Source organism: Lipomyces tetrasporus (assembly GCF_029532465.1).
Source record: "Lipomyces tetrasporus strain NRRL Y-64009 chromosome Unknown POJ06scaffold_2, whole genome shotgun sequence".
Classification (NCBI taxonomy): Eukaryota; Fungi; Ascomycota; class Lipomycetes; order Lipomycetales; family Lipomycetaceae; genus Lipomyces; species Lipomyces tetrasporus.
This window is the reverse complement of record NW_026611597.1, coordinates 386,963-400,566: the sequence shown is the minus strand read 5'-3', so window position 1 is coordinate 400,566 and position 13,604 is coordinate 386,963. Positions and strand designations below refer to the sequence as shown.

At 48.4% G+C, this 13,604-nt stretch overlaps 6 protein-coding genes across 6 annotated transcripts; 4 read left to right on the top strand and 2 right to left on the bottom strand.

Annotated features, from left to right (window-relative positions):
- Positions 1-387: 387 nt before the first annotated feature.
- POJ06DRAFT_51324 (uncharacterized protein) lies at positions 388-2,397 on the bottom strand. Its single transcript, XM_056191143.1, has 2 exons — positions 2,266-2,397; positions 388-2,207 (listed from the first exon to the last, which is right to left on the bottom strand). The coding sequence occupies exons 1-2, from the start codon at positions 2,377-2,379 to the stop codon at positions 678-680; spliced, it is 1,644 nt and encodes a 547-aa protein (XP_056045990.1). The 5' UTR covers positions 2,380-2,397; the 3' UTR covers positions 388-677.
- Positions 2,398-2,568: 171 nt separating this feature from the next.
- On the top strand, positions 2,569-4,177 carry POJ06DRAFT_205768 (uncharacterized protein). Its single transcript, XM_056185365.1, has 2 exons — positions 2,569-3,114; positions 3,163-4,177. The coding sequence occupies exons 1-2, from the start codon at positions 2,645-2,647 to the stop codon at positions 3,701-3,703; spliced, it is 1,011 nt and encodes a 336-aa protein (XP_056045989.1). The 5' UTR covers positions 2,569-2,644; the 3' UTR covers positions 3,704-4,177.
- A 164-nt stretch (positions 4,178-4,341) lies between these two features.
- Positions 4,342-6,282, top strand: POJ06DRAFT_205767 (uncharacterized protein). The gene is made up of 2 exons (XM_056185364.1): positions 4,342-4,603; positions 4,654-6,282. Exons 1-2 carry the CDS (start codon positions 4,472-4,474, stop codon positions 6,181-6,183), a joined length of 1,662 nt encoding a protein of 553 aa, XP_056045988.1. The 5' UTR covers positions 4,342-4,471; the 3' UTR covers positions 6,184-6,282.
- Positions 6,283-6,451: 169 nt separating this feature from the next.
- On the top strand, positions 6,452-8,384 carry POJ06DRAFT_244961 (transcriptional regulator of RNA polII, SAGA, subunit-domain-containing protein). The gene is made up of 4 exons (XM_056186571.1): positions 6,452-6,494; positions 6,549-7,261; positions 7,316-7,418; positions 7,467-8,384. The coding sequence occupies exons 2-4, from the start codon at positions 6,674-6,676 to the stop codon at positions 8,015-8,017; spliced, it is 1,242 nt and encodes a 413-aa protein (XP_056045987.1). The 5' UTR covers positions 6,452-6,494; positions 6,549-6,673; the 3' UTR covers positions 8,018-8,384.
- Positions 8,305-9,996, top strand: POJ06DRAFT_51208 (uncharacterized protein). The gene is made up of 2 exons (XM_056191140.1): positions 8,305-9,203; positions 9,256-9,996. Exons 1-2 carry the CDS (start codon positions 8,467-8,469, stop codon positions 9,896-9,898), a joined length of 1,380 nt encoding a protein of 459 aa, XP_056045986.1. The 5' UTR covers positions 8,305-8,466; the 3' UTR covers positions 9,899-9,996.
- POJ06DRAFT_51215 (armadillo-type protein) lies at positions 9,848-13,570 on the bottom strand. The gene is made up of 2 exons (XM_056191141.1): positions 10,812-13,570; positions 9,848-10,756 (listed from the first exon to the last, which is right to left on the bottom strand). Exons 1-2 carry the CDS (start codon positions 13,219-13,221, stop codon positions 10,095-10,097), a joined length of 3,072 nt encoding a protein of 1,023 aa, XP_056045985.1. The 5' UTR covers positions 13,222-13,570; the 3' UTR covers positions 9,848-10,094.
- Positions 13,571-13,604: the final 34 nt, after the last annotated feature.

Here is a 13,604-nt window from a genome sequence, read left to right as displayed (position 1 = left end):
TGTGACGAACGTGACAGATCCGGGCTGATAAAACACAGACGGGCTAGAATTATGGCCACACACGCGAGTGCGATATCGGGCCACAAAGTGCGGCGCATGCGGTGATATTCTACATATGGCAACTTCTAACTAGAGCAACGATAACTTTTGGCATTCGGCAGGATCGACATTCAGGCGCAGCAACTACCGAATAAGCATATCACGCGGCTGACCACTCCAAGGTCGTATGGCATCATCTTTCATTTTATACATTCGATGTCCATCTAGTAGTCATAGCCCGTAAAGAATGGGTTCTTCCCAGTCGAGGGCCAGTAAAGGAGACCAAATCCAGAGCGCATACACGAGCTTGGCGCTCAGGACTTGGCGGCGAAATTATGAACGCCGAGGCGCCGGGTCCCTTTCTCCGCTTTTAGCCGAGAGACAATGACGTCATCTTCGGTACAACCCTTGTCCTCCACTTGACTCCCAGCTGCGAGTACGAAGTTACCGCTCTCTGGCATCTAAGCGACGATAAATAATAGATAAGCCCACACAAGTGCCGGCAATCAGCTATTTTCGTTTCTACTACCACTTATTTAGACAACAGCGACAATGGCAAGTTTATCCCGATTATCGAAAATGCAGTCAACGCCAACGGAACTAGAACCTAAATATACTGTACACCAAACGCGTCACAATCACGACAATTTAAACATGTCTCGCAACTTTTCATTTCGCTTTTTCAACGGACTAATCGTCTTTGTCCCCAAGAAGGCCCTCTGCGCAACCGGCACAGCCATTTTCGTGCCTCCTGCTACGTCCAACCTTCCTTTCTTGGGCTCAGTCTCCGGCCTGCCCTCCACTTCGTCAAACAGTGTCGGTCCGCGCGATACTCCGAGTCTCCGTTTCTTCTTTTTTGGCTGAACTGCCAACGTCGAGTGTCCTAACTCCTCAGAAACAAGTGCGGCTAGCGAAGCTGCCGTTGATGTGGATCGTCGAGACTGGTCTGGCTTCGACACTCCGGCTTTAGACGAATGCTGTTTCTTTGCAGGCTCAGCGTAATCTGAATCCCTCCTTGACGTAGTTTCCGTGGACTCATCAGTCGCGGACTCGACCAACCATTCAGTCGACTTCTCATCCTGTCGGTTCGTATCCACAGGACTCAACGGCATCACGCTCGCCTGCCGATTCAAAAAAGGTGTCATTGAAAAGGTCGACTTTTCCAACAGCTTCTCTGGAGCTGCGTTCGCCCTCGAGCGAGCGTTCTGCGGTTGCCTCCGGTCACGTTCAGGTGTGAACAGCAGCGGTGGCGGTGCCTCGATCGTAGCTGATTTTCCGCGGTTTCCAGTCGTATTTTTGAGCTTTGACTGTACCGCTTGTAATTTTTTCTCCAACACGGCCAGTTTTGTCTGGGACTGCTCCTTAACTTTAGCTAGTTCTTTCTCGGCCTTTTCCGTTAGCGCAGTCTGCCTGGTCAGCTGCGTCCTTAGTTCCGTTATCTCGTCCCCGTGCTGCTTCTCAAGGTCCCTCAATTCTTTCTTCTCGGCCCTACTAGCAGCGTTTCGTTCCCGCAGTGACTCTGTCTCTGTCTCCAACACCTTCCTTTCGAGCTCCTTGCATCTACCCTCAAGCTCCTTGTTGCGCTTCTTCAATACTGCATTCTCTTTCTCGATCTTATTTGTACTATCTTCCGCCGCATTTAACTGTTTCTCCAAATCACTGGATTTCCTCTCTGCCAGACTGGCTCGTTCGATTATTGCTTTATCCCGCGCATTCACACCTTCAGTCAGTCCCTTTATCTGATCGTTCAACGTCTGGATTTCATTTATCAACTTAAGCTTCTCGTGCGTAACCTCATTCGCCTTCTTCTGACTCTCAACCACAGCTACGTTGGCCTTCACACTCTCTTCTCTCGCCTCCGCTACGTTCTTCTCGACAGCTTCCTTCGTTTGTTCGAGAGCGGTATACCGTTTCTCACTAAGTGTCAAATCACTTTGTAGTTTCGCATTTTCTTTCGTACTATCCTTGAGGGCGTCTTCAAGCCGTTTAACATTGAGGTGTAACCTCGCCGCTTCACTTTCCTGCTCCATAAGTCGCAGGTCAAGCTCAGATTTCTGCTGTTCGAGTTTCACAGCCAGAATTTTTGATAACCTATCGTGCTCGTACAGTCCGTGTAATTGCGTTGCGTGGATCGAATCCTGGTAGTGCATGTGCAGCAGTCTTATAGTCTAGGGCTTCGTTTAGTTGTCTATCAACTCGAATCTAGACTGAGCTGAGATAACTTACTTCGTTCAAGTCGGCTATGTCCTGCTTTATTATGGCAGCCATTACTGTATTTATCGCAGCGCCGTCAATAAAGCCCGGAATAATAGTTAGGACCGTTGGGATCCGAGGTTCCATGAATGTAATGAATTAGAGATGAAATTGTTTGTTTGCATTTGGAGCAGGGTAACCGCCACTGGTTACCATGCCAACTCAACCTTAATGCAATAAGCGACGAGTGATAAACAAGGCCGGGTAACAAATACCCTAACCCGTTGCATAAGCGTATAATGTTCATCGCACACAAGAATGCGCCAACGTGTTCATCCTCGCGACCCGAGGACATCAGGCGCGACCAGGCTCAAAACCTCAGCACTCAATTGATCGGCTGATAGTCTCAACCATGCGGTCAACATTGCGTGTTTTCTTTTTCGCGTTACTGACTACGATTGTCGGGGTTGCTGCGGCGGCGAAGAACGAGGAGGTATACGATGCGCAATACATGCACAAACTCCTCAAGGGCTCGAGTCTGCGACCAGGCGTGATCCGACTGACCGACCAGAATTTCGACACCGTCATTTCTGCGCCGCGAGACTACGGTCTCGTCGTACTGTTGACCGCCGAGGCGCCGCAAATGGGATGCCATCTCTGCAGGGAATTTGCACCGGACTATAACTTAGTCGCTCATTCATGGCATTATGAGCATCCCAAGGGTGGTGACGGCTTGTACTTTGGTGTGCTGGACTTCAAGGATGGGCAGAAGACATTTCAGAAGCTGCAGTTGAAAACGGCGCCGAATTTGTGGGTTTATGCGCCGACTGTTGGTGAGAATGCGGGTCCAGTGCAGCCATTTAATTACGAGATTGTCGGAGTGTACGTATAGGTACTGATTTGCAGCCGACTTGGTGCTAATGGCAATAGCCCCGATGTTGCCGGGTCCGTCATCAGGTTTATCGAATCGCACGTCCCAGGCGTGCATATCACAATTCACCGACAGCGCGATTACAGCAAACTCGCCGTGCCAGTCCTCCTCGCCCTCGCCGGCCTCGGGAGCATCAAATATATTTACCCTTTCATCCGCCCCGTCATCGAGTCCCGCGCGATCTGGGCCGGCCTCTCGCTCGTACTGATCCTCATGTTTACTTCCGGCCACATGTTCAACAACATCCGCCACACACCTTATGTCGCCGGCAATAGAAACGGCGGCGTGCAGTACATAGCACCCGGGTTTTCTAGCCAGTATGGGTTTGAAACGCAGGCAATCGCCGTGCTGTACGCGTTCCTTGCCTTCGGCGCGATTTCTCTTGCCACAAAAACACCACGGATTTCCAACCGGACAAAGCAGACCATGGCGATTGGGACCTGGTGTACAATGATGTTGTGCCTTTTCAGTTTGCTGCTGTTCATATTTAGATTGAAAAATCGGGGTTATCCATTTTCACTGCCGCCTATGTCGAAGTAGCGATTTGGAAAGCTAAGGGATACTGCTGTGCGACATCTGAAGTATAGTACATAGACGGAGATTTTCTTATTGTGAATTGTGATCAGAAATGTCCCTGTTTGATAATTCCTGTACAAATTGAAGCGGTCGCAAGTAGCTATCCACTGACCGACTAAGCGGCGCCATCTGCCTCTCCTGCACTTGTACATATTGTGATACGTCAGGACTTAGTCTCTTGCTCGCGATCTACACTCTCGCTGGTCTGGTTTGGACCGAGACTTTAACTGAATGATTTTGAGACGGTCAGTTGTTATTGACATCGTGGCCCTCGATTCGGTCAACGTGCGACATAAATGGCCCTAACCCGCAGTCCGAGGATTGAATAGCCTTGACAATAAACAATGGCCCGTGTTACGTGCAAAGTACAAGACGATGGAGTTATGAACGGTTATGTACCGTAGCTACTGCTTGTTTTAGATTGGAATTAAATTGACGCAGAATTGGGATGTTAATTGGTGTGCTCTAATCCGGACGGCTAAATGCAATTTTATGACACACATGAGTGCGTTAAATGGCCATCACCCTTCGGCAAAGCCCTACCGAGAACATGAGTTCAACTGCGGGCTTTTCGTTAAACATGGACGCCAAACAGTGCATGACTCAGAAGGAATAAATTACCCATCCAAAATTCGATGAAAGCCAACCTGACCGCTGACCATACCACGCACTTCACTTCCTCGTATCCAGATTGGACACTTGATTATTTAGATATAGAGATAAAAAGGAAAGATGGGTATCGGTACTGTGCACGTTTTAGATCTAGAGAGCGGGAATTTGCGATCTTTGTCGAATGCTCTCACAAAGCTAGACTATGAAGTAAAATGGATCAAGAAGCCAAGCGACGGCCTTGATGAAGCAGAAGTACGCAGGTTCTTTCATACTCATGAAAGCAATCGTTGACAATTGTACAGATCTTATTGTTTCCCGGGGTCGGCAACTTCGGTCACTTTGTGAGCGAACTCTGGAGCCGTGGGTTCGTCGAACCATTGCGCGCATACATCGCCTCCGGAAGGCGAATAATGGGTATCTGTGTCGGTCTGCAAGCGTTATTCGCCGGCTCGACTGAGTCGCCCGGCGTGAAAGGTATCGGTATCATTCCGACTGAACTCCAGAAGTTCGACGATTCGACTAAGTCGGTGCCGCACATCGGGTGGAATAGCGCATCGCTCACTAACACCGAGGACGAAGGATTGTATAGCTTATGTGCTGAGAGCAAGTATTACTATGTGCATTCGTACCGCGCGGACATCGAGGTGCCTGTACGTGAGGGTTGGACTGTCGCGGTCGGGACCTACAATGGTGAGGAATTCGTCGGGGCCATGTGCAAGGACAACGTTTTCGCCACGCAATTTCATCCCGAAAAAAGCGGCGTCGCGGGTTTACGCGTGCTTCGGGCATTTCTGCAGGGAAACCGGATATCGAATGCTCAGCCGTTACAGACGGAGATTGTGAAGAGGAATTTGGGCCTCACGAAACGTCTGATTGCGTGCTTGGATGTGCGGACGAATGATGATGGGGATCTGGTTGTTACGAAGGGAGATCAGTATGACGTTCGTGAGAAAAGCGCGACGGCGAGCTCTGGGGGGAAGGTTCGCAATTTGGGAAAGCCTATTGAAGTAGCGGAGCGATATTATCTCCAAGGCGCTGACGAGGTGACATTTCTCAACATTACGTCGTTTAGAAATTGTCCGCTTGTGGACACGCCCATGCTTGAGGTTTTAAGGAAAACCAGCGAAACCGTATTCGTACCATTGACAATCGGTGGTGGCATTAGGGACTTAATAGATCCTGATGGCACAAAAATTAGTGCGTTAGACGTGGCATCGGTGTATTTCAGATCAGGAGCTGATAAGGTCTCTATTGGCAGCGACGCGGTCATCGCAGCCGAGCAATTTTACGAAAGAGGGCAGGTCTTGTCGGGCGAGACGGCAATGGAGATGATTTCAAGGTCATATGGCGCACAAGCCGTCGTCGTTTCGGTTGATCCGAAGCGAGTATATGTTTCCTCCCCTGAAGCCACGAAACACCACGTTATCCGGACTTCGTACACGGGACCCAACGGCGAGGAGTACGCGTGGTATCAGTGCACAATTAAAGGCGGTCGCGAACTTCGAGACCTCGACGTGCGGCAGCTAGTAACGGCAGTCGAGAAGATGGGAGCCGGTGAGATTCTACTCAATTGCATTGATAAGGACGGCACAAACTCAGGTTTCGATCTAGAGTTGATCAATGACGTCAAGGACGCCGTCAAGATCCCAGTGATCGCATCGTCTGGCGCTGGAAAGCCCGAACACTTCCTTGAAGTTTTCGAAAAGACGAATACAGATGCAGCTCTTGGTGCAGGTATGTTCCACAGGAACGAGTATAAAGTAGCAGATGTCAAGAATTATCTTAGCGAGCATGGGTTGTTAGTGCGAAATGAGCCGGAGTTGGCGCTGTAGGTGACAATGTACGTTTTGCATTTGACTGTTTGCCCGTAAGGATTTGTTTGGGTCCTTGGTTTGCTTGTTAACAAAATACATTTAATTGATACTCATGTCCTTTCATATCAAAACTATGATCTCTATTACGTGGGCAGAAACAAGGCGGAAACTACACATTCTTATTTGGATATAAGGTGTATTCGTGAATATTTTATTGCACTTGTACTATAAGTAGGTATGAGTTTTGGCGCTTGCAAGAACGTGACACTCAACTCAACATCTCCAACACGCTCGAGGTCCATCGCCATCGACAAGAGCCATCTCTTCAAGTAGATTACATAGTTGGAATATATCGTGATTTAAGCTGAATGAGTCGACTCTAGACAGTCTCCCCGCATTTGGACACCCCATACTTCCGACGCAATATCCCCCGCATTTGATCACTCCCCCAATTCAGACAGTCCCTCTATCGACAATCTCCTCGACACTCTAGTATTGATTGTCACTGATGCTAGCGCAGGCTGCATCGCGGACATCGACACCGTCCGCAGCAAGTCACGCCGTGAATGGATCCGCGGTCTCTCGCGCGTCGCCCCATCCTCCCAAGAAAACAACAGCAAGCACGACCAATATGTCAGGAATGCAAAGCACACCGTCTGGCGGCGCGGCCGCTCCAAGTACTACCACGGCGACTAGCACGCCGTCAAAGCCGCAGCGACCGGCACGAAGAATTGAGATCGAGCCGCTGATGAACGACTTTCGACGGACGCTGGGCACCCACTGGGATCAGTACCGGGAAATCATCACGAGTTTCCTAACGGGCCATCTCACACGAATTGAACTCGAGCGCGAGCTATCAGTGATTTTGGATAAGAGTATGGTGAGAATGCATAATCAATTTTTGCTCGCGAGTTTGGCGAATGCGTTGAGAGATCCGCCGCCCTCGTCGAATGGGCTGCCGGCGTGGAGTATGCGGTCGAGAGACGCGCCATTCCGGGTATCGAAGAAGTCGGGAGATTCTGTGGTTGCCAGATTAAAATCTGAAATTATGGGATTTACGCCAAGGGAGCGAAGGAGAATCAAAGCGATAACCAGTGTGTGTAGCGGTTTGCTATATTTTACCTTCGTTGCCGTACTGACCATTGCGCAGGACGCAGGGAAGAAGGGGCCCATACCATCGACAGTCGTTCTCACGAAACAAGCCAGATCTGTCAGGTTCCCAAGTGTCAAGGAGAAGGAGAAGTCGAAAACTAGTATTTTACCCATCCCATTATCCTGTGTATGTTACTGACATATAGTAGACATTACACAAGAGATCACACAGAGTTATCAGGCTCCACTTGCGACCGAATCATTTGAACTCCCAGATACAGATAGTTTGCGAACGCGAATTCTGGGAATAGCGTATGAGCATGGACTATTAGATGGTATCGCGAATGACGTTCCAGATATTATATTGGCCGGTCTAGAGTATCATTTAAGAGACTTCTTGCAGCAATTGCTCGATCGCGTGCGCCCAAAAAAGCACAAAATATTGTCTGACACGCACTTTGTCTCGTTAGCAAATGCATCAACCCAGCTTATCGCTCATGCAAGCACTAAAGAGGGCGTGAATGGCACTGGGGAGACTGGAATCAAGCCAAGTCCGGATTTCGCAAAAGGTGGTAAAGCCAAATCACAACGGACACAGCAATATGAAGATGACAATATCATTACCGCTGAGGATATGGCGCTGGCACTAGAACTCGCACCGCACAGTATAGTTGAGCCCAGCGGGCCATTGTATAGATTATGGGATGTGATGTTGCGTGACGAAATTGACGATCTTCCTGTGTCCACTGGTCAGCAGTGAACCTGCTGTTGTCCATCGGACTTGAAAGATTGAGGAGCTGTACATAGTTAACTTGTTACGATAGCGTCTAGAATATCTTGTAGGTTTTGTACTTTACGATTTGTTTGGTCGGGTCGGGGTCGTCCCGTAGTTGTACTATACAGTTTGTTTTGCTAGGACTTGTGTAATTTGTTATTCATTGTCAGTTATGGGCTTTAGTTCATGGGGTATACTTTTAGAATTGGATTGGCATTCGATATATTAGAACGCATTTTACAATGTATGTATTTTGACTCTCTCCATGCGAGCTTGCGGCTGATCATATCTGGTCTGCACGTGCCAATTCTCGGCATGTTTGATTTTCCCCGGGAAGTTTGTTCCCAACTTCCAGCCAAAGGCAACACAGCTAATGCAATTATATATTCTCAGAAACCATAGAAGTGGTTACATTTTTATGAATTTGCCGGAAGATGTCTGGACTATCCAGTTTGAGTTGCCTTTCTCGACAATTAGCATTGTATCGTCCTGGATCCTGGTCGGCCTATAGCGTGATATTCAAGCAGCTCAAAGGCTTACGCCGCTGCTCAACTATTCCAGTTGCCCAAAATTTACAAGAAACCGTAAATGCTCAAATATCCGGCAATGAATATGAAATATCGTTCAAAGAGGCTACTTTTGATAATGCGTTTCTTCGCGACGTGTGCTCCTGCCGTAAATGCGTGGACACATCGACGCAGCAGAAACGTTTCTCAACTGGTGAGATTCCGCTGGATGTCCACCCGAAGTCCGCAGTGCAAGCGAACGAGAACAAAGAATATGAAATAACGTGGACTGCCCAAGGGTCGGAGGATCATGTGAGCGTGTATTCCCAAGAACGAATAGAGCAGCTCGCGTCGCCTTTGTGGCGGTATAATAATAGATGGCGATTTACACGCGATACAATGTTGTGGGACGCGAAGACGCTAAAGGAGAATTTGGTGTCAAGATCATACAATGACTATATGAAAGAAGACGAGGCTTTTAAAGATGTAGTTCTCGGACTGTACAGTACGGGATTGGCATTTATAACAGGTGCTCCTACGACTGAGTGTACCAGTGATTTGGAAATTGTGGTTGAGAACATCGCGAGGAAGATAGGATATATTAAGGAGACATTCTACGGTACGTCGTGGGATGTCATTACGCTGCCCGACGCGAAGAATATTGCGTGAGAGTTGCCTGATTGATGTCATTCTCAGTCGCAGACTAATGCTCCGTAGATATACGTCGGAGAATCTCCCCCTCCATATGGATCTCCTCTACTACGAGTCTCCACCCGGAGTACAACTTCTTCACTGCATAGCCAACAGCGCCGAAGGCGGAGAATCCGTCTACGCTGACTCATTCCATGTAGCGTATAAGCTTCTCGAAGTCGACCCAATCTCTTTCTACACTCTCACGACGTTCCCAATAACTTTTCACTATCGCAACGACGGCTATCATTACGTCTGTACGCGGCCACTGATCGAGCTCGATAATTTCTACACGAATCCTACACCAGAGCATGTCCCAGTCCGGATAAAGTGTGTGAACTACTCGCCGCCGTTCCAAGCGCCGTTCGAGCATTTCGTCACAAAGTCTGAGACAGCTGAAGATCACGTGGAATTCCGAACGTTTATAAGAGCGTTTAAAGCGTTTGAGAGTATTCTATATAATACGTCAGAGCTGTTTGAAACTAGATTTAAACCAGGGGATGTTGCATTGTTTATGAATAGAAGGGTACTCCACAGTCGCCGTGAGTTTAGATTGCCGCCAGCAACTGACCGGGACAACAATGATGGCAACTTCGGACGGTGGTTGAAAGGAACGTACTTGGATATCGATAGTTTCTATTCTAAATTGCGACAGCTATCAGGACTGTGAAGCCGAGTAGGTGATGGTCGGCAGTGCGCATATTATTCCATGCTATGATAGTACCTGCAAGAGATTTAGACTAAGTTCAGGATCTAACGAATGAATACAATGTTGGCAACTAAAGACTTCCATTTGCTATCCATCAAACACGATGGTCATATACATGATTATCACAGGCACGGCACCATCTAAAACACAAGTTGCACTAAATCCAGACGTCCAGTTCATTTCGCCTATACTCATCCTCCTCCATCTGCGGAAAATATGGCACCATTGCATCTGCACTCTGCACATATGCAGAATCGTACAATCGCCAATACGGTTGTCGTACCTTTCTCGCTGAATGAAATAAACCAGCCCACGTGTAGTTCATAACGATACCGACACCAACGCAATTCCTGATAGCCTCGATACCATCAATGATGCGGTCAATAACGTGAGGCGAAGTCTCGAAAATGTTTGGCATAAGGAGGTTCAGCATATGCACCATGGTATCCTCACATCCAAGACCGATACATCCGAGGGCAATATGCTTGACCACTGTAGCGGCTGTTTGCCGGTGAACTTGGTCACGATCAATTAGCGCATCTTCAAGCAGTGGTGCCACAGCATAAACATAGTCCTTGGCCATTTCACCGATATATTCAAAGAGAAAACTCAACGACTTGAGAACACCATTCTGGACATTCAATTCTGGAACGCGATATTCATTCATCAAAGCTGGCAGGACTGTGAACGGTGCACAGGTCTCTGCAACTATTCCGATGGCAACAGCCGTGCACACACGCGACTGACGTTCTTGAACACGTAGATTGTTCAGAAGAGTGACGAGCACGTCTTGGGGACCGATCGCCTTCGCAATGTAACCTTATTCTAGCATTAGCATATCACTATACAACCATCCTTAAGGACGACTACATACCGAATGTATTATTAGCAGCTCGTCGGATTCCCTTCTTGTGAGCTTTCAACATATCCAATAATTCAAAGCAGATACGCATCCATTCCCTGGCACTGACATACTCTGCGCCACGATCTGCAATTCGACCAACAAGATCAATCGTGTTCTCCTGAACTTTTTCGTGTCGATTTCGCAGAATAGGAGTGAGTCGTGGAAGAAGATCGCGAATGGGAGGCTGCATCTCAGAAATACCAACCACGGTGACAATACTTCGAAGAGCACCCAGAATAGATCCTAAGACTTCTGGATACTCTTCACCAAGATATTCGTATAACACAACTCCAAGTTTGCCCAGAAGAACATCCTCACCGCAATTATTCATAACAACTGCAATCCGAGTAATGAGATCCGCAGACTGCTGCCGCACCGTGGCCGACTTGTTGTTTAATCGCCAGAGAATTGTTGATACAATTTGGGACAGGTACGGTTTAGTTCGTAGACCAAGCGCATTGACAACAGTGCCAAATCCGTTAAGGAGAATATTGTCTTCGATAGTCTGCTCCTGGAACGCAAACAATATACCATCGATCAGTCGTTCTTCCAATCGTTCGGAAATATCTGTTGCACCTAATGCAGCAACAACTTTCTCAATAGTCTCGACGCCCATCTTTCTGTACGCCTCAGATTCGTCCTTTAATACATCGACTATCCGCTCGACGATTTCGGCAACCCCAACTTTCTGTGCTAGCTCGACCGTAGTGTCAACAACCTGCCTATAATTCCGACGATCCAGAGCCATACGACGGACCCAGAAGCTCTTAAAGAATGATGGCAAGAGTTCATCCCGGAGATACTGCGCCGTTACACCTTCTGTCGACGCACACTGCTGGACCACCCGAAGTACGATCTTCTTCATCTCCTCATCCGGCGAGTTGAACTCTCGTATGAGAATAACCATGACCTCCTTCGTGTAGTAGTTGGCATACTCTGGATCCATAAGCGGAATTATGAATCCAATACATTTCAGGAATGCCGCGAGACCTTTTCCACGGTGCCTGCGAATCCCGAGCCAAAGAGGTTCAAGCACGGAGTCAAATGATTCGATGCCATATGGAGCCGCTGCTTCAGCGAGAGCGCCGAGGGCCAAGGAAGTGACAGTTCTCACTTTGGCTTGCTCATCAGTCAAGCAAGGCGCGATGCAATCAACCAAACCTTTAAGATGAGGGAGAACGGCACATCCCATAAGGACGGCGACCTGCTGAATAATTTTGACCCCAGTATGACGTGCCTGCCAGGACTTCTTCGATGAGCACACTGCCTTCAAAAATGGTAGCAACGCAGGAACTCCAAGAGCTGATGCGACGACTGCAAAGGCTCTCGATGTAGTGTTCCGAACGTATTCGTCGACATGATCAATATCGGGTCTCATGGTTGCAATCATATGAGCAAGACCAGCCGCTTTGGCAAGATTGGCAATGATTTCTCGACCTTCGACTCGTGCGTAGTAATCTTCGTCAATCAACATTGGCTCAACAACGACCAAAATCTTATGCGTGAACGGTCGAACCATATCATCAAGCTTGTAGAGAATTCGGTCAATGACCTTCACAAGTAAATGGCGCTCCTGATCCTCGAGTGTGCGTTCCATCAATAGCGGGAGAATCAGGTCGAATAATGCGGGTGCTCCAAACTGCCGCGCGTTGTCTGTAAGCTGCCGTAAAGCCGTTTTTCTCATCGGAGGCGTACCGTTCTTTACCTTGAGCAATAGCCTGAGAATTTTGCGTTGCTTGAGCTCATCGATACTCAGCTCCGACTCACGGCTGCCGTCGGCCAACTTTCCAAAGTACTTCATATCCTCCTGTTTGAAATACTGCAACTCACCAACACCTGGAATATTCGTAGGAATTTGCTTCGCCATACCTGCGCTCACAGCAGTATTTTCGTCAAACATCATGAAGCCACTACCGCTACCAGTCTGCGCCGGAGTCTGCATCAACTTTCTCGCTGGGGTGACGATGGGCACATATCCGGCCGGTGGTTCCAGAATAATATACCCCTCGGATGGCAATAATCGATCCAACTCTTCATCCGGCAGAAGCCCACTTCCAGTTGCCATAGGTATTCCACCCGCACTCACAGACGGGTGCAAGGGCGTCTGCATTCCCATTGCTGCAGCCCCAGTCGGTGTAGCCTCCAATGACGGTGCCTGATCCCAGCGCGACTTCCGTGGTGTTGCTTCGACCTCGTCCCATCGTGACCTCTTCTTTGGAACAGCTTCTACTGATTCTAGTTTCGCTTCCAGCTTCGATTCGAGATCTTCCTCGGACTTGACTGGAATAGTGTCCGGCGCCACTACATCCCACCTGCGCTTGCGTGCACGAGGCTTTAAATCAAGCTCCGGAGATTCTTCCTTTACCCTTGACGGTGCCATCGTCGCACTTTTGGTCACTCCGTAATAACTAAACTTCAGATATTCGGTTGATTTAGTTACCACTCACAAGATCGAATATTGGCGAGTGAATGTTGAGGATTGAAAGTCGAAGGTATTGGGAAAAAGAATTGGGAGCGCAACTCGCGGTTTGGAAGGCGCCATATACGAGTCGAACATGTGCTGTTACGGCTGCAACGGTCGCGGCGCGTTCAACTTATGTACTTGATATAGTATTCTGGTGATAAACGTACAGGCACGTGCTCCATTTGCGTTAGTTATTAGCGTTCGTTTTGCTCCATGATACACTCAACTGCTATTGTTGGTAAGACCCTTATGGTTTGACATGTTAACTCGTAAACGTGTCCCTAGTTGAATCGGATCCT